Source organism: Nerophis lumbriciformis, linkage group LG31 (genome assembly GCF_033978685.3).
Source record: "Nerophis lumbriciformis linkage group LG31, RoL_Nlum_v2.1, whole genome shotgun sequence".
Classification (NCBI taxonomy): domain Eukaryota; kingdom Metazoa; phylum Chordata; class Actinopteri; order Syngnathiformes; family Syngnathidae; genus Nerophis; species Nerophis lumbriciformis.
The window spans coordinates 5246160-5271236 of NC_084578.2; the positions used below are offsets into that span (position 1 = coordinate 5246160).

Here is a 25077-nt window from a genome sequence, read left to right on the forward strand (position 1 = left end):
AGCACAGCTAACCTAAGTTCTCACACAATACTCAATAACATAACACAATATTCTTTGCATTTTATCATATCAAACTGTTTTGTACTCACTTATGTCAAATCAAATGGCAAGCTATATTTTTAGATCCGTATCGCATCGACCTTAGTGATGGAAATACACATCCCTACTTTGTGGAAATCATTCCTAATTTCCACAAACCTCTCATTCAGTTCTATAAGCCGATATAAACATATTTTCTACTCAATTCACAGTCACACACACACACTCATAATTTTTTTGGCCTTTTTGAAAAAGGATATTGACCTTCCCAATTAGTTATGTTAACACAACAACCCATCATTCTTTAGGGCCGGATTTTAGGCTTTTCAAAGATAACCCAATGGCCTTTTGGACGAGCACATCGAGCACCCAATTTGAAAGTACAGGTACTCCAATCACTGCTGTGTGTGTTAACACTTCTCAGCCGTCAGTTGGCTGGTAGATACAGTGAGCAAGAAATAACCTGGATGCACGGAGTGAGAAATGGTGAAACTAATGTGCTGCATGTTTATCTATAAAAATGTTACTTAACACTTGCAATTGTAATCCTGTGACATTTTTATATATAAACTACTCTCATAAATGTATGCATATTCATCCTTTTGGTGAAAGTTCAGGGGGAAAAAACTAAATTCTTGCCATTCTGCTCCAAACAGCACATTGTGCTTAAAGTACTTAAACACTGACACTCTGGAAACATCCTGAAGTTTCACCCTAAAGCTGAACATCCCTAACATTTTGGGAGTATTCTATGTACAGTGGTAACACTAACATTGGCTAATTTAGAGTTAAAACATGTTAAATGTGCAAATAAACCAATACATTAAATTATTGTAATGTGATAGTTTTGTTAATATGTAATTTATTTAGAATCTGAAGCTGTGTATCAAAAATACATTTGTACCAAAAAGACATACAAAGATAATGTTGGTCACCAACTTAAAGTTAAGTGTTGCCTAAATGTAGAGCAGGGAAGATTGCACTGATGATATTTCTTCAGAGTAGTGAATGCACTGCAACTCACACTCCAAATTTAGTGCAGAAAGTGACGTGTGAAATGCAATATTCAGTCTAGTGTAGCCTTTGCTGTGGGCATACCAGCAATTGTTCATAGAGTTGGGGGTATTTACTAGAGATTGACCGATAAGGATTAATCAGGACCGATACCGATTAGTAGTAGTCAAGTGGGCCGATAACCGATATTTGGAGCCAATATTTATTTTCAGTTTTTTAAACATTAATAGTCTATCAGTAAACAAACAGCTGGACGAGGCACCCCAAACCATCACCCAACCATGCAAATTTTGCATTTCCTTTGGAAATCGAGGTCCCAGAGTCTGGAGGAAGACAGGAGAGGCACAGGATCCACGTTGCCTGAAGTCTAGTGTAAAGTTTCCACCATCAGTGATGGTTTGGGGTGCCATGTCATCTGCTGGTGTCGGTCCACTCTGTTTCCTGAGATCCAGGGTCAACGCAGCCGTCTACCAGCAAGTTTTAGAGCACTTCATGCTTCCTGCTGCTGACCTGCTCTATGGAGATGGAGATTTCAAGTTCCAACAGGACTTGGCGCCTGCACACAGCGCAAAATCTACCCGTGCCTGGTTTACGGACCATGGAATTTCTGTTCTAAATTGGCCCGCCAACTCCCCTGACCTTAGCCCCATAGAAAATCTGTGGGGTATTGTGAAAAGGAAGATGCAGAATGCCAGACCCAAAAACGCAGAAGAGTTGAAGGCCACTATCAGAGCAACCTGGGCTCTCATAACACCTGAGCAGTGCCAGAAACTCATCGACTCCATGCCACGCCGCATTAACGCAGTAATTGAGGCAAAAGGAGCTCCAACCAAGTATTGAGTATTGTACATGCTCATATTTTTCATTTTCATACTTTTCAGTTGGCCAACATTTCTAAAAATCCCTTTTTTGTATTAGCCTTAAGTAATATTCTAATTTTGTGACACACGGAATTTTGGATTTTCATTTGTTGCCACTTCAAATCATCAAAATTAAATGAAATAAACATTTGAATGCATCAGTCTGTGTGCAATGAATAAATATAATGTACAAGTTACACCTTTTGAATGCAATTACTGAAATAAATCAAGTTTTTCAAAATATTCTAATTTACTGGCTTTTACCTGTATAGTAAGTTTCCTATTTGTCAAGATAGGAAGTTTGGATTTTTGGCGGATACAGCTTTTCTGTCGTCCTTAGGTCCATCCATCTCTGTCGCGTTATTTGATTGAATCACGGACCATGAAACTGTGCGCTCCTTTAACGGACGGAGGCTTGTCGAGCGACTCGAAAACAAACAAAACGAGACCGAGAAGTTGCCAGGAAAGAAATACAGAAAATGTATATTCTGTTAAATGGGAAGTTTTGACAGGTAATCAGAAAAGACCTACTGCATGCGAGTAGCACTGCAAGAAGGAGAGAAGTGGGTACAAGCGCCGTGGTTGAGCAGACCGGAGAACATTTGCTCGGTCACATATCAAAAGATATTTGGGGAGGAATTATTGACAGAGTAACGTTTAGTCTTCAGTTAGAAAATAGGCAGACAAAAATACTTTTCCCATGCAGGCCAAACGGGGGCTAGTGCTTCAGCAATGCTTATTACTTATCTGCCTCTATAATTTCTTAAAATACTACATATTGGTATATTATGTGTTTATACTGTATCTGCTGATGTTGTTAAAAAAAAATATATATGTCAGAAGGTCAAATATCGGCCAGGTCGATCTCTAGTATTTACACCGTCTGGTGTCGTAGTCTGGTATTTCACACTTTTGAGTGTGCATGCATATAAAGAGTCACAGGGCTTCAGGTAAAAGGAGGAACATGTTGCTAAACTTTCTCCCCTGGGCTACATTCCATGTGTCAAATACACCACTTGGTAGCGCTGTGTATTAAATCACAATTTAACACTACAAGTTTACAGATTGACTTCATATTTCAAGAAACACTGAATTTGGTACACTGAATATTTGTGTAACATTTGATTTAGGATGCAAGCGAAACGTCTTTGCAAGCAAGGACTCAACTAACAACTGGTCACATTAGTAAACTGGATGCATGCTGTTCATATTTGCTGTGCAAAACTAACACTTTAATTGGAGTCAGATTGTTGGAGGGATTTCTTTTCAGCGGCAATCACTAATATAATCTTTCTTCAATATGTAATTGTCACAGGGGCTCAACAAGCAGGACTCAAAGCCGAGTCAGATGAGGACTCTGAACTGGAGGTTGTGTATGTCAGGGAGCCAACTGCTGAACAAGCTGCTTTAGCCCGGAAATTACTGCTGCCGCTCACCTTTTTCTGCTACCAGAATGAACCAGGCTACACCAGTGACAATCAACCTGATGGTGAGATCCCGTTTATGTCTGGAGTGATTTGGCCGGCAAGATAAACACTGACCAATAGGTCTTTTGATTGATTGATTGAGAAGTTTATTGACATCTTAAAGGTCAATATTCAGCAAGCAAAAGGTGGACAAAGTATGTCTGTGGTCTCATTTGACTGCAATAGGACACTATTGGTCTGTGTAAAAGGTGTTAGTGTGCATTCAGTGGTGCACTATAGAGCTGCACGGTTGTGGGAAGAAAACGGAATCACAATTTTCTTGCTTAGAATTTATTTTTTTATTGCTAGTATCATTATTACCCTCTTGCCCTGATGTGGAATCTGAGCCGAGGATGTCGTTGTGACTTGTACAGTCCTCTGAGACACGTGATTTAGGGCTATATAAGTAAACTTTGAAACTTTGATTGATATTAGGCTCCTCATTGCCTTGTTCTGCTTTTAAAAAAACTTCCAATGGTCTTTCGGGCATGGTTTTTCTGCCATCTACTGTAATAGAAATGAATAAAAGACCAAAAAATCCTTAAAGTCTACAAACCAATGGCACACTTTCTATTTCAACATTACATTCATGCACGTGATTAAGATAAGTCAAAAGAAAAATCGATGAAGTAACTCGCAAGCATCTTTGACTAAAGGTGTTTTTGTTGGTGATGTTTTGTGTTGGACCCCTTTAAGACGAGCTGACTGCTATGACATCAGCTAATTGGGATCCTTTTGAAATAAACAAATGCTGCTCATTAAAATTGAAAGAATTGTCATTTACAAATTAGATCACATGTTCATGTGAATCAGGATTGGCTTTTAGTTTTCACACTATAGAACACATTCAAGGAGTGTGGAACAATTCATTTACTAAAACAGTGGAATGACAAGACCAATCAGAAATCAATACATAAATATGGAATGAACATCAGCTCAAAAGGTGGATTCCTCTCCAGACTACCGTAAATTCTGGCTGTTAAAGCGAACCGTTTTTTAAGATTCACCCACCAAATTTTAGAAGAAATAAATATTTTTACATATTTGCTGCACTGGACCGTAAGTCGTAGATATATACTGGTATGAAAAGGTTTATGAATGTTTATTTACATACCTTATTTGTTTCCAAGCAGTAAAACAACTGATCAAACATCGTCTTGGACCCACTAGCTCTGGAAGCTAGCTCTCCAATCAGCTAAACAGTCTCAATAACTCCGCGGTGACGTTTTAGTGAGTTTACGAAACTGAAACAACAGAAAGATAATGCAATTTTAAGTTAAAACTAACACAGACACTTGTAAACGTTAGCATATTAGCTAATGCTAACAACACTTCCTTCATTACATTACAATAGCACGAACAAATATACATGAGAACACTCCTACATACATCACACATGGGACGGTTTAGTAAGTAAGAGTTATTTTAGTTATATTGTAAAACATACAATGTTGGTTGGAGTGATGAATGAAGAAATATTTCGCGCAGGAACACTATGGAGGAATATACTTCCGGCACTAAACAGGAAGTCCATTGTCGAACAAACTTGTCCAAAAGATGGTGCCAAAGCACAAACAATAACGCACCTTTTCAGGGTCTCTATTTCTTGAATACAAAACATTATGGCCGTCGACGAAGAAAAATCTATAAATCAGCTGCACCGTTTTACAAGTAGCAGGGTTCAAAGCGTTGGAAAAAAGTAGAAAATACAGTGTATACTGTGTATTATGTTCATAGAAGTATTGGCACATGTCAACTTTCTTGACCTTTTGTGCAGATGAGGACTACGAGTCAGCAGTCAAAGCCTTGAATGGGAAGCTCTACCCTGATCCTCCTGAAAGAAAAGTGACCACATCCGACAATGGTATGGACTCATTAGTTTGACTCCATTCTGTATGGACTGTATGTAAAATTGTATCCATTTACCTGGACATGTGCAAATATGTCATTTTGCTGACGTTTTGGGGCTCGTCTGATCCATTTTAGAGCCAGACTGCCAGGTGGTCTGGGAGAAAAAACCCACGCCAGAGGAGGAGGAGAAAGCCAAGAGCCTCCAGCTTCCGCCCACGTTCTTCTGTGGCCTGAGCACCACTGACAGTGACCTGGATCCTGACAAGGCTGAGGATTTTGACACAGAAGTCCTCAAAGCCCAACAGGAACTGGTATGAAATGTCTTGCAAGTTGTGACTAACACAGCACAACCTTTAAAACTGTTCCCTCAGGTCTGCTTTGGCATGAACCTTCCTTCAGTCAGTGCACAACTAACATATCTACATTTCAAAAGCAGGGCCTTTAAATGACGGGAAGTACGAGGTGGCTAACAATGCAGCTAATGAACGTTCACTAGTCCGCCCATAAAGCACGATAAAAACATCTACCAACCAACAATACACCATTTACATCTCGTGACCTGAATATTAACCAAGTATTAGTAATATTTAGGGCTGTAACAACTAATCGATTAAAATCGATTATAAAAATAGTTGCCGATTAATTCAGTCATCGATTCGTTGGATCTATGCTATGCGCATGCGCAGAGGCTACGCAATTTTTTTTTAACCTTTATATATAAACTGCAACATTTACAAACAGCTGAGAAACAATAATCAAAATAATAGGGGTGTAACGGTACGTGTATTTGCATACCTGCCAACTACTCCGGTTTTCCCGTAATTAGTTCAGTTTTCATCAACCTATTCCGGGTTACGGTTGCAGTGATAAAAAATACGGTTTTTCATTCATTAAAACAAAATATTTTTTTAAAAGTTTTATTCACGAAATCGCGTAACAACAATGACAATCGACACTGCTTCCCGTAACTTCCTATCGAGCCATTCCGAATGCCATGCGCGAGGCTATTTATAGCACCGCTGCCAAGCACGAGGCACCTGTTGCCATTGTTTCCAAACGAGCGAACGATCACGGAATCAGCCGGAGAAAAATCGCAAACGAGTCTTAAACCGAAAAGAAAACTGCAGTCATTCCGTGAAGAATATTCAAAAGCCTATCCGGGAATAATTATCCGTTCCAAAAGGGGTGAAAACTACGCGAATTGCACCTTGTGCAGACACGATTTTTCGATCGGACACGGAGGAATTAGCGATGTAAAAGACCACGTTGGGACAAAAAAACACAAGTCTAATGCCGTTGCTAAATTTGGATTTTAGCCACAAAAAGGTAATGACACCAATGTTATCTATTGGAATTGTTTAGCACTGTTATACTGTTAAAAGTGTTTATACTATTTATGCTTTCAAGTCCAAGTTGAAGAAATCTTGTTAAATGTTGACAGCATAACTACCAAAATACAGAAGTACGTCCTTAATATTTTTGCAGTGCTATTTCTGTTGAAAAGTTCAAATGATTACATTAGAGATGTGATGTGCCACTTTTCAAGTGTCTGATGGCTTAAATTAATTTTCATTAATTTTTCATATTTTGAATTCTTTTGAAAGGCTTACAAAAAAACTACATTTGAATTGTAATTCCATGCTATTGACAGGACTATTAATTTTAATGAAGTTAGCTGACCATGTTTACGGTATGATAATTGATAGAAATGTGAATTTTAGGCACAGAATATTTTTTACAATTGAACAAGGCAGTAGATTATACAAGCTTGGACAGAAAGTTAATAATGACACCAATTTTTTTTTTAATGGAATTGTTTAGTACTGTTTTACCATTTGTTTACTGTAAAAAGTGTTTATACTTTCAATTAACAAATTAAAGTCTTGTGAAAGGTTGACAGGATAACTGGCATTAACTGTCAAAATAATTTCACACTATTGAAGTTAGCTTACAGAATAAACATGTCAATCAACCCATATGATTTTTGCTGTAATATTTTTGTTTTGAAAAGTCACTGTGACTGATAGAAAAGTGATGGTTTTAGCAACATTTTAACCTGTCTGAATGCAATCAATCATTTTGCGTCGGGGGGCCCCTGAACCCCCCACTAGGACTTTGTCCTGGACCTACCGGGGCCTGCGGCCCCTGGACCCTGGCTATTAGGTTTTTCTGATTTCAAAAGTTGGCAGTTATGTAAGTAGCGTACTGCACGTTGTGTAAACAATATTCAAAATGCCGGACATTTGAGGCATTTAAGAAACTCCGCCCTGCCAGCTCTGCAAAAGAGGACATGTCCGGTGAAAAGAGGACGTATGGTCAGTCTATCCTAGCCCGTTAGCTGCTAGCATGCTAGCAAAAGAGGACTAGCAGCGATCGGTTTGCGTGTATTTTCAATATACGTTCAGGGTTAAGAAAACAACAAATTGTGCGCGCAGCAGCATTGGTGAGGGAGGGGGAGAGACAAAGAGAGCGAGAGAGTTATGATAAACGAGCATGCGTCGCCAGGCTCTGTTTTTTTATCCATAGATTTATCATGTTTAATTTTTTATTATCTATAGCAGTGGTGTCAAAAGTGTGCATTTTTGTGACATTTTTCTTGTTTTATTTGGCAAGTTGAAAGAACATGGCGCCAGTATGCTGTTTTTTTCCAATAAAATACTGGAAAGGATAGAAATGTAGTTTGTCTCTATTATCCGATTATTAATCGATTAATCGAAGTAATAATCGACAGATTAATCGATTATCAAATTAATTGTTAGTTGCAGCCCTAGTAATATTATAAGCAAGAGCGCAGACAAACTATTTTTAGAGCCACGTGATCACAGGGAGCTAACTAGCTTTTGGTCCTATAATGACATTTAGCTGCTGCATCGTCTTGAGTCTGTAAAAAATAATTGTAGATTATAGATAGTAGAAGGTTGTGAACATAAACAGATGTTGGTCAACTTTGACATCCAAATTGGACCCGGAGATGGCGAGAGAGACAAGAAAAGTTGCTTGTTTGCACAGTATTTTTATTTTCATTTTTTTATCAATTTCATAAAGACTATGTTTAATTCTTCATCTAAACAGTAAGTTATGAACATGCCGTCAGTTGGCATCCCAGTGAGAACAGACTTTGTACAGTAAGTGGTTGTGTAATTATTTTCGTAGCTTGTATACTGTATCTGGTTTAGCACTTAGCAGTACTGCTACACGATGCTTAGTGTTTCACTAAAACTGCATCTGTTTCTGGATCATCATTTGTCCCAAAGTAGTCTTTGTTGTTTCTCATGAAGTCTGACATGATTAGTAGTGTTGTTGTTGAAGGGAAAAGTGAACGTTGTGATTAGGGATGTCCTGATCCGATATTTGGATCGGATCGGCTGCCGATATTTGCCAAAAAATGCGTATCGGCAAGGCATGGGAAAATGCCGATCCAGATCCAGTTTTAAAAAAAACAACTCCGGTCCGTGTTTTCCAACGCACCGATTTAAATAATACATTCCACTTTCTGCTGCTCCCTAATTTTCGTTCCGCATTTTCCAGCACACCTCAACACATCCACAGGTCTGTGGATTCTCACGCAGTTGCTTTTAGCTGCTGGCATTACACGACAGGCTCTTCTCACTCTTTCCTGTCTCCCTCTCACAGACAGCAAGCGCACCTTCTTACACACGTCACATACTGTCACGTCATGCGTCACATACGTATACGTCCTCCCCGAGCAGAGAGGTAGCAGCATGGCTAACGGTAGCTGTGATGCTAGCGCAGCCGTGCGAGCAACGTTCCCTCCAAGGTGCGCGCCTGTGCAATTGCGCACTGCTCAAGCGTCCTCTGCGCACGCAAATCCATGCCACGCACAAAATCAAATAAAAAAATAAGCGCATAACAATTTCCGACACACGGACACGACAGAGAAAACAGTTCTTGTCATCATTGTTCAAATATTGTAACGTCTGTCGAGACGCTTATCTCCGTTCGGTGCCACACGTCCACACCATCAAAATGCCGAGGCAAACATTTCCAGATCATATGAAAAAAATAGTGATTTTTTTAGTTGTGATTTCCTTCTCTGCATGAAAGTTCAAAAGTAGCATATATTAATGCAATATGAAGAAGAATGTTTTAATGTAGACACATAGAATCATCATACTGCTGTGAGTATATGCATCAAGTGTTCATTCAAGGCTAAGGCAAAATATCAAGATATATATCGTGTATCGCAATATGGCTTTAAAATATCGCAATATTAAAAAAAAAGGCCATATCGCCCAGCCCTAGTTCAATGATGCCATTTCTGTTTGTCATGTATAATTTTGTCTATTTTGTGTTTATCCTTGAATAAACAGGTCAGTTTCTTGTTACCAACCATTGTGTATTATTCAAACTCACCTAATTCAGCTGGCTAGTTGTTATCAAGAGTACTAAAACCCTTTTCAACATGAAACTGACAACTAAGTAGGCTAAATAACTTTAAACTTTAATACATGCTCGGATAGGCCAGTATCTGTTTCGGATCGGAAGTGCAAAAACCTGGATCGGGACATCCCTAGTTGTGATGCTTCTTTGAAATTAATACGCCGTATTATGTATGCCTTAAATGAGCAAAATATGTAAATTTTCCATATTATGAATGTGTTTACTACATTACATATACAGTACAGGCCAAAAGTTTGGACACACCTTCTCATTCAATTTGTTTTCTTTATTTTCATGACTATTGTCACATCAAAACTATGAATGAACACATGTGGAGTTATGTACTTATCAAAAAAAGGTGCGATAACAGAAAACATGTTTTATATTCTAGTTTCTTTAAAATAGCCACCCTTTGCTCTGATTACTGCTTTGCACACTTGGCATTCTCTCGATGAGCTTCAAGAGGTAGTCACCTGAAATGGTGCTCTCTCCACGGTTGATTAGTGGAATTTCTTGCTTCATCAATGGCGTTGAGACCATCAGTTGTGTTGTGAATGAGGTGTGTCCGAACTTTTGGCCTGTACTGTATACTTAGAGCATGAATATAGAACAGTGAGAGAGGCTTTTGGGTGTTTTTAGAGCGAGCGTTAGTTAGAATGCATAAAAAAAGAAAAACAAGTGTGTTGTTGTCTTACATATAGATTGTGACTGATGGACATAATTCCAAAAAAGTGCAGTTCCCCTTTAAGGCCTTAAAATGTCATATTGTTGTATCCCTATTTGCATGTAATAACTGTTTTTACATGTGTTTCATTCCTGAATCACTGTAGGATTCCCAGTTGAACAAAGCTGAGGAAGTCTCCAGTCGTCCTGCTGAAGAGCTGACGTCTGCTCCGTCGCCGAGCAGCGCAGAGGTTGTCGGCAGCACGTTCACGGCGCAGGATGACGTTTCAGAGCAGCCGACAGAAGAGCAGGCAGCTGCTCCCAGCAGCAGCGCTCCCATCGACTTGTCAACCAAGTCGAGCAGCGAGCCAGAGAAAGTCTCTGTTTCTGCTCCTGCTGCAGCTCTCACAAGCAGCGAGCCAGGGAGAGTCGCTGTTTCTGCTCCTGCTGCAGCTCTCACAAGCAGCGAGCCAGAGAAAGTCTCTGTTTCTGCTCCTGCTGCAGCTCTCACAAGCAGCGAGCCAGAGAAAGTCTCTGTTTCTGCTCCTGCTGCAGCTCTCACAAGTACAGGTATGTTAACATGACATCCAATTTTTAGTTGTTTAATTAAACAACTAATTAATTGACCAATAGTTGACACCCTGTCATTGTATGTTATTATTCTTCTTTGCTGGTATTCTGCAAAGTAATGTGGTGTAAGTAAATATCCTGGTAAAGACAACTTATTTTTTACTTTACAGACCTTGCCGGTTTTGGTTTCACCTCATCAGGAGCCTTCTCTTTTGCTGACCTGGCCAAAAATACAGAAGGCTATGCCTTTGGAGCACAAGGTTTGTGTTTGTGGTGTGAGTATGGCGTCACATTAGTGCCAAAAATCCGAGCCCATAAAAACTGTTATCGCGCGCTGATTCTCCACTTCGTGTGCGCGCGCGACACCCTTTTGCGCGCGCGCGGTGCCTTTCTGCGCGCTCTCTGTGTACTCCTGGCATCTCTCCTCGCGCTGTCATGTTTCTTTTTGGCACTTTGGGGGCGGGTATGCTTAGACGGCCCCTCCTTTCTGATTGGCTGTGAGCATTTTTCATATGACCAATCATTCTCCAGCGTAGCAACGTTGTAGCCATCTTACCTCGGACATCCAGCCTCAATCATTACATTGATGTCAATGGTACATGTACTAATTAAATTACCATAACTTGCTCGATTTTCGACCAATTTACAAACGGTTTGCCTTGTTACAAATCTTATTACATGTAGATATGACATAGGATGCTGTACCTGTTGAAATTACCTCTTTCGCTTTAAAAAAAAAAGACTTAATTGTGCAACATAGTTGTGTAGGGTCAGTGTTAGTCAGTTCTCTGATTATTTTAAACTTTTTCAGAATACATTATTAAAAGCTATTTTTAACATTTTAAAAACAAAATTCAAAGATTATGTCATTAATTTTATGGCTGAATCAAAATAAATTCCATAAATTAGAAAACAAATGTTCAAGAAGAAGTGAAAATATAAAATAATGTTATGGTTGGATGTTATTGCTGGTGGACCAGTTCTGGCTGAAAGATGTGATTATGGTGTTTGTTGTCTTATTATTTATTTGGGTCACATTTTGTATTACCCTGTATTGTGTTTATGTGCTATGAAATAACCATCAGCGCGCGACATTTTTTTTATCCACTTCTTCCTCCGTAAATCTTGATACATATTGACGATGACCCGCCCTGCTATACTTCTGATTGGCTCTGAGCATTTTTCAGCATTTTTCGCATGACCAATCAGAAAGAAGGGGTCGTCTAAGCATACCCGCCCCCAAAGTGCCAAAAAGAAACATGACAGCGCGAGGAGAGATGCCAGAGTACACAGAGAGCGCGCAAAAAGGCACCGCGCACGCACAGAAAGGCACCGCACGCGCACAAAAAGGCACCACGCGCGCGCAAAAGGGTGTCGCGCGCGCACACGAAGTGGAGAATCAGCGCGCGATAACAGTTTTTATGCGCTCGGATTTTTGGCACTAATGTGACGCCATATGTGAGTCACTTCAACTGACCATTTTCTAAATTGACTTGTTTGAAATTGTGCTGTTAAATTGAACACCAAATGACAGCTATCACATTTGACAACGATTCTACCAGTACACATCTAACCTTCACGCACATGCCTCTACAGTACGCTAACTTTCCAGCCTTATGACTTTTAGTACAAAATGACACACCGTAGCTTCGTGCGTTGTCGGCTAGTGATAGCAATTTAGCTAGCTTCATTCAATGTTTATTATATCGTAACAACAATATGACTCTAAATTGTTCTATTGTTGTCTTGAACGTGCTCCCTGGGTCAAGACAGCGAGCTGTGAGTCACAAGCCCGAATACCAAACAAATGCCATGAACTGATGAGCAATTTAAATTCAATATAACTATTAATTGTAAAAAATGGACACTTCAAGAATATATATATATATATATGTATGAAACATATATGTTGTGTTAAACCATTAATGGTCAAATAAGCTCGTGGTTTTCTTGTTATATTTAGGGTTTGACTTTTTAATTTTTTTTAATTTATTTTTTTAGTTTATTATTTCTTCGGTCAGTGGTCAACAAAATAAACAAACCGTTTTACATAAACAAACCGTTGTACATTCATAAATTGAAAATGTTGCAGACCGAAAGGGTTTAGGCTGAAGTTGAACACTTATTGCGCCGAACCCTATAAACCAGGGGTGTTCATTACGTCGATCGCGAGCTACCGGTCGATCTCGGAGGGTGTGTCAGTCGATCACCAGCCAGGCATTAAAAAAATAGTCCTAAAAATTAGCGATCATAAATCTTCACTATGACGTCACTTTCGTCACTTGATTGACATTCACGGCACCCGAGGGTCTTCTGAGATGACGCTGGCTGCTGCCAGCTCATTAAAATTACCGACTGGAAGGCGAGAAACACTTTATTTCAACAGACTCTTGCGCCGTACCTGTCGTCAAAACTCCAAAGACCGACTGCACAGTTGCGCTTACAAAACGGGTCTCAGAAAGCTGGCGTGCACAAGCTAGCAAGCTACGGAGTTTGCCGACAATGTATTTCTTGTCAAGTGTATACAAAGTACGGAAGCTGGACAAATAAGATGCCAAAAACCAACCACTTTCATGTGGTATTGGACAGAAAGGAGGACTTTTTTCACCTCCATTCGAAAATGCGGACGTTTTTAGCACCACTGTCTGATTCCAATCAATGCAAGTCATCAGAATCAGGTAATACACCAACTTATTTTCTTGTCTTCATGAAAGAAAGTAATCTATATGTGTTAAACATGCCTGTATTATCTTTAAACACCTTAACTTGTTAACAATATTAACTATATGTGTTAAACATGCCTGCATTATCTTTAAACACCTTTAACTTATTAACAATATTAACTATATGTGTTAAACATGCTTGTATTATCATTAAACACCTTTAACTTGTTAACAATATTAACTATATGTGTTAAACATGCTTGTATTATCTTTAAACACCTTTAACTTATTAATAATATTAACTATATCTATTAAACATGCTTGTATTATCATTAAACACCTTTAACTTGTTAACAATATTAACTATGTGTTAAACATGCTTGCATTATCTTTAAACACCTTTAACTTGTTAACAATATTAACTATATGTATTAAATATACTTGTATTATCATTAAACACCTTTAATTTATTAACAATATTAACTATATGTATTAAACATTCTTGTATTATCATTAAACACCTTTAATTTATTAACAATATTAACTATGTGTTAAACATGATTGAATTATCATTAAACACCTTTAACTTATTAACAAAAACATATATTTCATAAATAAGTAAATATAAATGATATATATGAATGAGGTAGATCCCCACGACTTGATCAATTGAAAAGTAGCTCGCCTGCAGAAAAAGTGTGAGCACCCCTGCTATAAACATTGTCAAATACAAGATGAGCTTCCAAAAATGATATTTCCTGTGCACAACATATTATAAATACACCTTGTACACAACATAAACACTGTTCAATTATATACACAGTAAAGACATGTGAAATATCCTTGTACACGTGTTAGTTAAACCTTTGTACCAATTATATACTATATACATATATAGTATATAATTGGTAATTATATACATATATACTATATACTTCCATTATTATTTATATCCCACATTTATTTTGTAATTAACATTGATCGTAGTATTAACTACTGTGTTGATTCAAGAGTGATATATTTTTCCATGACATTGGTCTTAAAGTGTAATGTAAATGAAACTGGAACATTTTAAGGAATCATCCAAGCTGTTCCACAGTTGAACCCCCGTGACAGAAACACATCTACTTTTTAAGCTCGTTCTTATGTTTGCGTTCTGAAAGACAGCTGAACCTCTGAGGTCATAGAGACTCTCCCTAGGTTTGAACCTCTATTACAGGGGTGCTCACACTTTTTCTGCAGGCGAGCTACTTTTCAATTGATCAAGTCGTGGGGATCTACCTCATTCATATATATAATTTATATTTACTTATTTATGAAATAAGACAGCAAGCATGTTTTTGTTAACAAGTTAAAGGTGTTTAATGATAATGCAAGCATGTTTAACACATATAGTTAATATTGTTAATACATTAAAGGTGTTTAATGATAAAACAAGCATGTTTAACACATATAGATTCCTTTCTTTCATGAAGACAAGAATATAAGTTGGTGTATTATCTGATTCTGATGACTTGCATTGATTGGAATCAGACAGTGGTGATGATAACGTCCGCATTTTCGAATGGAGGAGAAAAAAAGTCCTCCTTTCTGTCCAATACCACATGAAAGTGGTTGGTTTTTGGCATCTTATTTGTCCAGCTTCCGTACTCCTTTGTATACACTTTACAAAAAATACATTGTCGGCAAACTCCGTAGCTTGCTAGTTTGTGCACGCCAGCTTTCTGAGACTCTTATTTTGGTAGCGCAGGCAGGATGAAGCAGAGCTTTTATTGTGCAACTGTGCAGTCGGTCTTTGGAGTTTTGACGACAGGTACCGCGCCAGAGTCTGTTGAAATAAAGTGTTTCTCGCCTTCCAGTCGGTAATTTTAATGAGCTGGCAGCAGCCAGCGTCATCTCAGAAGACCCTCGGGTACCGTGAATGTCAATCAAGTGACGAAAGTGACGTCATAGTGAAGATTTATGATCGCTCATTTTTAGGACTATTTTTTTTAATGCCTGGCTGGTGATCGACTGACACACCCTCCGAGATCGACCGGTAGATCGCGATCGACGTAATGAGCACCCCTGCTCTATTACATGCAGTAGTTGCCGTAAAGTTACAAAATAACTTAAGACACTGCTGAATTGGACTAGGTAAAACTATGTAAATTGATTATGGATTGATTTATTATAGTCAAATTTCACAATATTGATTCATAGGGCAAGATATTCAAGATTCAAGATGATTTATTATCAATTCTTAACATGCACAAGACACATAAGAACTGAAAAGTACATTTTCGGCACAGTCCCACTGAGAGCAGACATACGTTACAGGGAGACAAGACCAGACCGCCGACGGAGCAGCCATTTTTACGGCGCTCCTTAAAAAAAGGTGGGAAAAAGGTGATATTGGGAAAGGGGGGAAGAGTAAAAAAATATCAGTCAAAGGCTGGACCGACTGAGTCCAAGGGAAAAAACCTCATTTGCAATGCACACATAAACACGTTACATGTAATCACGACAAACTCGCAACAGAGGGAGGGAGAGTTGGAGCAAACAAGCGGTGGTGAAGGTGTGGGGGAGGGGGGTGGGTGCATGTATGCCCAATTATCTTGGGTGTGATGTTGTAATGTTTTTATGGACTGAGGCCGATCTACAAGAGTTCGACACCAGGTGTTGTTGAGACAGAGAGAGGGAGGTCAAAAGCGTCCATCGTTGAGGTGTTGCCAATATTGATTGCACACAAAACATGGCCAACAAAGAAATATTCATACATGAGCCGCACCGTTGCATAAGCTGCACGGTCCAAAGCAATGGAAAAAAGTAGCGGTTTATAATCCGGAAAATACGATAACTAAAGTGTAAAATAAAACCTCAAATCTCAGCCTTTTCAAGTTTCAAAATCACTGAAGAATTTGACATGAATTAAAATGGATTGTGTTTTTTTTTTGTGTGTGTGTAGATTCCAACTTCTCCTGGGCAAATGCAGGTGCAGCAGTATTTGGGGCGGCAGCATCAAACGGCAATAACAACCAGGGCGGAAGTGAAGAAGGGGAAGGTCCTGAAAATGTTGACATACATTTTGAACCCATCGTGTCACTGCCAGAGGTACTTTGTTCACACGTCGCCTTGCTGGAATAATGATCTAAAAGTAATCTCCAAAAAGACAAAGATACTCTCCTGCCTAAGTTTGTTTAAGATGCCAGGAGCCCCTGGTTTTAAGCCCGCTGGGCCACATGAATCACTGAAAGTTTGATAGTGAAATGTGTCACAATGTTGTGTACGTCACCACCAGCTTGCTTTGAGGAGTAACACACTAGAGATGCGCGGTTTGCGGACACAACCGCGGAGTCCGCGGATTATCCGCGGTTCGGGCGGTTGAAATAAAAAAAAATTAGATTTTATCCGCGGGTCGGGTCGGGCGGTTGAAATAAAAAAAAATTAGATTTTAGATAGATTCAGGCGGGTGGCAGTTAAACCAATTCGGAAATATATATACAGGTAAAAGCCCGTAAATTAGAATATTTTGAAAAGCTTGATTTATTTCAGTAATTGCATTCAAAAGGTGTAACTTGTACATTATATGTATTCATTGCACACAGACTGATGCATTCAAATGTTTATTTCATTTAATTTTGATGATTTGAAGTGGCAACAAATGAAAATCCAAAATTCCGTGTGTCACAAAATTAGAATATTTCTTAAGGCTAATACAAAAAAGGGATTTTTAGAAATGTTGGCCAACTGAAAAGTATGAAAATGAAAAATATGAGCATGTACAATACTCAATACTTGGTTGGAGCTCCTTTTGCCTCAATTACTGCGTTAATGCGGCGTGGCATGGAGTCGATGAGTTTCTGGCACTGCTCAGGTGTTATGAGAGCCCAGGTTGCTCTGATAGTGGCCTTCAACTCTTCTGCGTTTTTGGGTCTGGCATTCTGCATCTTCCTTTTCACAATACCCCACAGATTTTCTATGGGGCTAAGGTCAGGGGAGTTGGCGGGCCAATGTAGAACAGAAATACCATGGTCCGTAAACCAGGCACGGGTAGATTTTGCGCTGTGTGCAGGCGCCAAGTCCTGTTGGAACTTGAAATCTCCATCTCCATAGAGCAGGTCAGCAGCAGGAAGCATGAAGTGCTCTAAAACTTGCTGGTAGACGGCTGCGTTGACCCTGGATCTCAGGAAACAGAGTGGACCGACACCAGCAGATGACATGGCACCCCAAACCATCACTGATGGTGGAAACTTTACACTAGACTTCAGGCAATGTGGATCCTGTGCCTCTCCTGTCTTCCTCCAGACTCTGGGACCTCGATTTCCAAAGGAAATGCAAAATTTGCATGGTTGGGTGATGGTTTGGGGTGCCATGTCATCTGCTGGTGTCGGTCCACTCTGTTTCCTGAGATCCAGGGTCAACGCAGCCGTCTACCAGCAAGTTTTAGAGCACTTCATGCTTCCTGCTGCTGACCTGCTCTATGGAGATGGAGATTTCAAGTTCCAACAGGACTTGGCGCCTGCACACAGCGCAAAATCTACCCGTGCCTGGTTTACGGACCATGGTATTTCTGTTCTAAATTGGCCCGCCAACTCCCCTGACCTTAGCCCCATAGAAAATCTGTGGGGTATTGTGAAAAGGAAGATGCAGAATGCCAGACCCAAAAACGCAGAAGAGTTGAAGGCCACTATCAGAGCAACCTGGGCTCTCATAACACCTGAGCAGTGCCAGAAACTCATCGACTCCATGCCACGCCGCATTAACGCAGTAATTGAGGCAAAAGGAGCTCCAACCAAGTATTGAGTATTGTACATGCTCATATTTTTCATTTTCATACTTTTCAGTTGGCCAACATTTCTAAAAATCCCTTTTTTGTATTAGCCTTAAGAAATATTCTAATTTTGTGACACACGGAATTTTGGATTTTCATTTGTTGCCACTTCAAATCATCAAAATTAAATGAAATAAACATTTGAATGCATCAGTCTGTGTGCAATGAATAAATATAATGTACAAGTTACACCTTTTGAATGCAATTACTGAAATAAATCAAGTTTTTCAAAATATTCTAATTTACTGGCTTTTACCTGTACATAGTTAAATGTTGTTACCCACATACGAAAAACGAGCAGGCACCTGCAGCCTATGCCACAACAGAAGAAGAAAAAAAAAAAAGAGATGGACACTTTTACGGAGCGGAGAAGGGACGCCTCGCCGGGGTCCGGGACTGAGGCCCCTTCCCCCGAGAGGGCCCCACCGGGAGCCGTAACTGAGGTGATCCGCGAGAAGGGCCCGACGCACGTCCAGGGTCACCACCGCGCCCACCGCACGACACCCCGCCTCGTCCGCCTACGCCGCGGCCGGCGTCACGCGCAGCAGGTAAGCAGCTTACCTGCCCGCCACCCCTGTTGCCGGGGGCGCGTAACGGGTCACTCTGCGTGCAGTGCGCTCACGAAAGGGGTGGGGCTCACCCTGGTTGATATAGACAGCAGGACGGTGTCCATGGAAGTCGGAACCCGCTAAGGAGTGTGTAACAACCCACCTGCCGAATCAACTAGCCCTGAAAATGGATGGCGCTGGAGCGTCGGGCCCATACCCGGCCGTCGCCGGCAGCGAGACGCCTTGGAGGTGCGCTCAGCGCGGCTCCCATATGATTATGCACTGGTGTGCGTCTGGGTCGTGACAGCGTGGCACGCGAATGTCTGTGCTGCATTGGATCAGTCTCCTTTCTTTAACAGGCAAAAGCTTTATAACCTCACTAATGCCTTGCATCGTCTATATTAGATATATAACAACGGGCGGGTGCGGTTCTGATCAAATGTTACATCGGGTGGATGGCGGATGGTTGACGACTTTCTGATGCGGTTGCGGATGAAATAATTGCCTATCCGCGCATCTCTAGTAACAACCCACCTGCCGAATCAACTAGCCCTGAAAATGGATGGCGGTGGAGCGTCGGGCCCATACCCGGCCGTCGCCGGCAGCGAGACGCCTTGGAGGTGCGCTCAGCGCGGCTCCCATATGATTGCGCACTGGTGTGCGTCTGGGTCGTGACAGCGTGGCACGCGAATGTCTGTGCTGCATTGGATCAGTCTCCTTTCTTTAACAGGCAAAAGCTTTATAACCTCACTAATGCCTTGCATCGTCTATATTAGATATATAACAACGGGCGGGTGCGGTTCTGATCAAATGTTACATCGGGTGGATGGCGGATGGTTGACGACTTTCTGATGCGGTTGCGGATGAAATAATTGCCTATCCGCGCATCTCTATAACACACACACACACACACACACACACACACACACACACACACAGCTGCCGAATGAACTAGCCCTGAAAATGGATGGCGCTGGAGCGTCGGACCCATACCCGACCGTCGCCGGTGTCACGGTGCGCGCTGAAGCCTCGGGCGCGAGCCCGGGTGGAGCCGCCGCAGGTGCGAGGGACATCGCACCTCCACGCGGCTCCCAGATGATTGCTGCATTGGATCAGTCTCCTTTCTTTAACAGGCAAAAGCTTTATAACCTCACTAATGCCTTGCATCGTCTATATTAGATATATAACAACGGGCGGGTGCGGTGTTGATTAAATGTTAATTCGGGTGGATGCGGATGGTTGACGACTTTTGTCATGCGGTTGCGGATGAAATAATTGCCTATCCGCGCATCTCTATAACACACACACACACACACACACACACACACACACAGCTCAGTCTGGCACAAGAGGAAAATGTATTGTTGTCACTGTTCACTGCAACTCATGTTTGCTATCCCCAAATTGTATGACCACTTTAGAAAGACAATGGGGTTTTAGATAGCCATTATTTTAGTAATGGGGAATTAATGAGTTTGTTTGAGTAATGGTTTATGCCGCGTTCTTCCACCAAGTATTTTAGCGTAACCTGTTCTTCTTACTAACTAAAGCCTCAGTGGAGCAAACAATCCTTCCTCCTCCACTAAACATGTTCTCTTGTCTCAGGTGGAGACGAAGTCTGGAGAGGAGGATGAAGAAATCCTTTTCAAGGAGCGTGCCAAACTGTATCGATGGGACCGGGAACTGAGCCAGTGGAAGGAGCGTGGGGTCGGCGACCTGAAGATCCTCTTCCACCCAGCCAAACACTTCTACCGAATCCTGATGAGAAGAGAGCAGGTGTTCCGAGTGTGCGCCAACCACAACATCTCCCCAGCCATGGATCTCAAACCCATGAACACCTCTACTAATTCGCTAATCTGGGTGGCTACGGACTACTCGGGTACACCCAACAGATCGTATTTGTTACACCAATCTTTTCCACGGTCCTGACGCCTTTCCTTCCTTCTCCTTCCAGACGGCGAGGGTTCCATAGAGCAGCTGGCGGTCAAGTTCAAGACCCCAGAGATCACGGAATCCTTCAGGAAGACCTTCTGCGAGTGTCAAAGCCGTTTACGCCAAACGAGCGGAGATGCCCCGTGTAGCGTCTCACCAATGATGTCCAGGATTCAGGAGCACTCCAGAGACTCCAACCCACAGGTGTTCTTCACCGTGGAGGCCGACAGCCAACCTATTGGCACCATCACCATGGAGCTCTTCTCCCACATTGTTCCCAAGACGGCAGAAAACTTCAGGGTTCTCTGCACTGGCGAGAAAGGCTTTGGGCTACTGGGCTCCATTTTCCACCGGGTCATACCAGACTTCATGTGTCAGGTGAGGAGAACCCTCCAGCCATACAGATACTTCACACATGCTAAGGTTTTTAGCTAATTTTGCAACACCTTAGAGTCGTATAACTTGATACTTGACACATGCTAAGGTTTTTAGCTAATTTTGCAACACCTTAGATCCATATAACTTGATACTTGACACATGCTAGTATTTAGCATGCAAACTTTTTTTAGATAATTTTGCAGCACCTTCAATGCATAAAACTTGACACTTGCTAAGGTTTTTAGCTAATTTTGCAACACCTTAGTCATATAACTTGATACTTGACACTTGCTAATGTATTTAGGAAATTTTGCAACACCTTAGTCATATTGATATTTGACACATGCTAATGTTTTTAGCTAATTTTGCAGCACTTTAAAATCATATACATTGATACTTGACACATGCTAGTATTTAGCATGCAAACTTTTTTTAGATAATTTTGCAGCACCTTCAATCCATAAAACTTGATACTTGACACTTGCTAATGTATTTAGCAAATTTTGCAACACCTTAGTCATATTGATACTTGACACATGCTAATGTTTTTAGCTAATTTTGCAGCACTTTAAAATCATATAGATTGATACTTGACACATGCTAACTTTTAGCATGTCAACGTTTTTAGCTAACTTTACATGCAGCACCTTAGTCATTACTCGATACCTGAAAAATGTTAATTGTTAGCATGCAAACTTTTTAAGCTAATTTTACATGTAGCACCTTAGCCATTACTTGAAACATGTTACTTGTTAGCATGCAAACTTTTTTAGCTAATTTTGCAACCGTATTGCTCAGAGCCATATAACTTGGTACTTGACACATGTTAACCGTTAGCATTTTACAATGCTAACATTAGCATGCTAAATTTTTTTTAGCTAATTTTGCAGCCGTATAGCTCAGAGCCAAATAACTTGGTACTTGATACATGTTAACCGTTAGCATTTTACAATGCTAACATTAGCATGCTAAAAAATTTTTAGCTAATTTTGCAGCCGTATAGCTCAGAGCCAAATAACTTGGTACTTGATACATGTTAACCGTTAGCATGCTAATGTTAGCATGCTAATGTTAGCATTGAAAAATGCTAACGGTTAACATGTGTCATGTACCAAGTTACTTGGCTCTGAGCTATGCGGCTGCAAAATTAGCTTAAAAAAGTTAGCATGCTAATGTTAGCATTGAAAAATGATAACTTTTTTAGCTAATTTGACAGCCGTATAACTCAGAGCCAAATACCATTGTACTTGACACATGTTAACTCTTAGCATTTTACAATGCTCACATTAGCGTGCTAACTTTTTTAGCTAATTTTGCAGCCGTACAGCTTAGAGCCAAATAACTTGGTACTTGACACACATTAGCCACTGGCATTTTTCAGTGCTCACATTAGCGTGCTAACTTTTTTAGCTAATTTTGCAGCCGTGCAGCTCATAGCCAAATAACTTGGTACTTGACACATGTTAACCTGCTGACATTTTTCAATGCTAACATTAGCATGCTAACTTTTTAAGCTAATTTTGCAGCTGTGCAGCTCAGAGCCAAATAACTTGGTATTTGACATATGTTAACCTGCTGGCATTTTTCAATGCTAACATTAGCATGCTAACTTGTTTAGCTAATTTTGCAGCCGTGCAGCTCAAAGCCAAATAACTTGGTGTTTGACATATATTTACCTGCTGGCATTTATCAATGCTAACATTAGCATGCTAACTTTTTTAGCTAATTTTGCAGCCTTACAGCTCAGAGGCATATAACTTGGTACTTGACATATGATAACCTGCTGGCATTTATCAAAGCTAACATTAGCATGCTAACTTTTTTAGCTAATTTTGCAGCCGTACATCTCCCATATAACTTGGTACTTGACACATGTTAACCGTTAGCATTTTTCAATCTTAACATTAGCATGCTAACTTTTTTAGCTAATTTGGCAGCCGTATAGCTCAGAGCCATATAACGTGGTACTTGACACAAGTAAAACTGTGGTGAAAGCACACGTGCACTGCCTCTGATACGTTCTCCACCGGTCCCACAGGGAGGCGACATCACCAACGGTGACGGCACGGGTGGACGGTCCGTCTACGGCGCCAAGTTTGAGGACGAGAACTTTGACGTCCGGCACACAGGTCCGGGCGTGCTGTCCATGGCCAACCGAGGCCGTGACACCAACAACTCCCAGTTCTTCATCACGCTGAAAAAGGCCGAGCACCTGGACTTCAAGCACGTGGCTTTTGGCTGGGTGCGACAGGGCATGGATGTTGTGCAGCACATGGGGGAGCTGGGCACCAAGGGAGGCGTCCCCACTAAGAAGCTGATGATCATGGACTGTGGACAGTTGTAGACTTTTACAGGTTTGAAGCTTGCTTTATGGAATTAGCTTTCTGTGGTCATAAGGTGTCAAAATCAGTTTGCTAAGAAATTACGGGAGGTGGCACTTTTGATCGTCTGACAGTAAAATCTCTAATGTAATTGTATAATTGTACATTACCTTTTTTTAAAAGTGTTTTTGTTTTGCATGCTCTGGTACTCTACACACATTTTTGAGTAGCACTGTTTCTTTACAGCCGTGCAACTTCCTGTAGATGGCGCTAGACTGTCATTTCATTCTTTGTGCCCTGACACACGTTCACTGAGGTTTATGTACACCGTCATTATGAGAAACAATAAAGTGTTTTCATGTAGATATTTAATACTCTGGATACTTTAATACGACATGTTGCTAAGGTGATAAACATTAATAAAAAAGTTAGGTTATCGTTTGTACAGAATTCTCCACGATTTGGCTTCTTTTCCTGTGGTAAATGCTTCGTACGACCATCTAGAAAAGAAAATAATCCTGTCATGCAGGGGTGTCCAAAGCATGTTCTGAAAATACTGTTACAAAAAGAAATGTTATTAAAAGACCAAACAGGTGAAATGTAACATGACAAAGTTGACTAATAACACAAAGCTTGCCATTTAGGCTTTTTTTTCTGTAGAATTGTCATTGCTCAAAAAAATGACGAATCAAATTCAATGTTATGAATTATTGACCTATCTGTTTTTCAACCTTTTTTGGATTAAAAAAATGCGGAGGCACCACCAGCAGAGATCACTAAAAAACGAAACTCAGTTGAGAGAAAAATGTCGTTGGATACGACTTTAAACCATAATCAAGCATGCATCACTATAGGTCTTGTCTCAAAGTAGGTGTACTCTCACCACTTGTCACATCACACCCTGACTTATTTAGAGTTTTTTGCTGTTTCTCTGTGTAGTGTTTTACTTATTGTCTTGCGCTCCTATTTTGGTGGATTTTCCTGTTTAGTTGGTGTTTTCCCGTAGCAGTTTCATGTCGTCCTTAAAGGCTATTCCCCGCATCTACTTTGTTTTAACAATCAAGACTATTTAAGTTGTTGCTATCCTTCTTCGTGGGGACATTGTTGATTGTCATGTCATGTTCGGATGTACTTTGTGGGCGCCGTCTTTGCTCCACACGCTGTAAAGTAAGTCTTTGCTGTCGTCCAGCATTCTGTTTTTGTTTACTTTTTAGCCTGTTCAGTTTTAGTTTTGTTCTGCATAGCCTTCCCTACGCTTTTAATGCCTTTTCTTAGGGGCACTCACCTTTTTGTTTATTTTTTTATTTTAACCTGCACGCTGCCTCCCGCCGTTTCCGAAGTCTACAAAGCAATCAGCTACCGGATGCCACCTACTGATAAGGAATAGTATTACACGCTTACTCTGCCGAGCTCTAGACAGCACCAACGCTCAACAACAACACATCATTTGCAGACTATAATTACTGGTTTGCAAAAAATATTTTTAACCCAAATAGGTGAAATTAGATCATCTCCCACGGCACACCAGATTGTATCTCACTAGGGTGCCGCGGCAAAG

General features: G+C 40.6%; 1 protein-coding gene across 3 annotated transcripts in view; it reads left to right on the top strand.

Annotated features, from left to right (window-relative positions):
- Positions 1–23891, top strand: part of ranbp2 (RAN binding protein 2) — a 74717-nt gene extending 50826 nt beyond the window's left edge. The window contains exons 21-29 of one of the 3 annotated variants that reach the window (XM_061926077.1): positions 3229–3402; positions 5157–5243; positions 5366–5541; positions 10462–10864; positions 11035–11124; positions 16475–16620; positions 20494–20767; positions 20843–21198; positions 23237–23891. In XM_061926077.1, the coding sequence (XP_061782061.1) occupies positions 3229–3402; positions 5157–5243; positions 5366–5541; positions 10462–10864; positions 11035–11124; positions 16475–16620; positions 20494–20767; positions 20843–21198; positions 23237–23542 (2012 nt within the window). In that variant the 3' untranslated portion in view covers positions 23543–23891. Of the gene's footprint in view, positions 1–3228; positions 3403–5156; positions 5244–5365; positions 5542–10461; positions 10865–11029; positions 11125–16474; positions 16621–20493; positions 20768–20842; positions 21199–23236 lie in introns of all 3 variants that reach the window. The other 2 variants (XM_072911995.1, XM_072911996.1) reach the window with 2 other exon arrangements.
- Positions 23892–25077: the final 1186 nt, after the last annotated feature.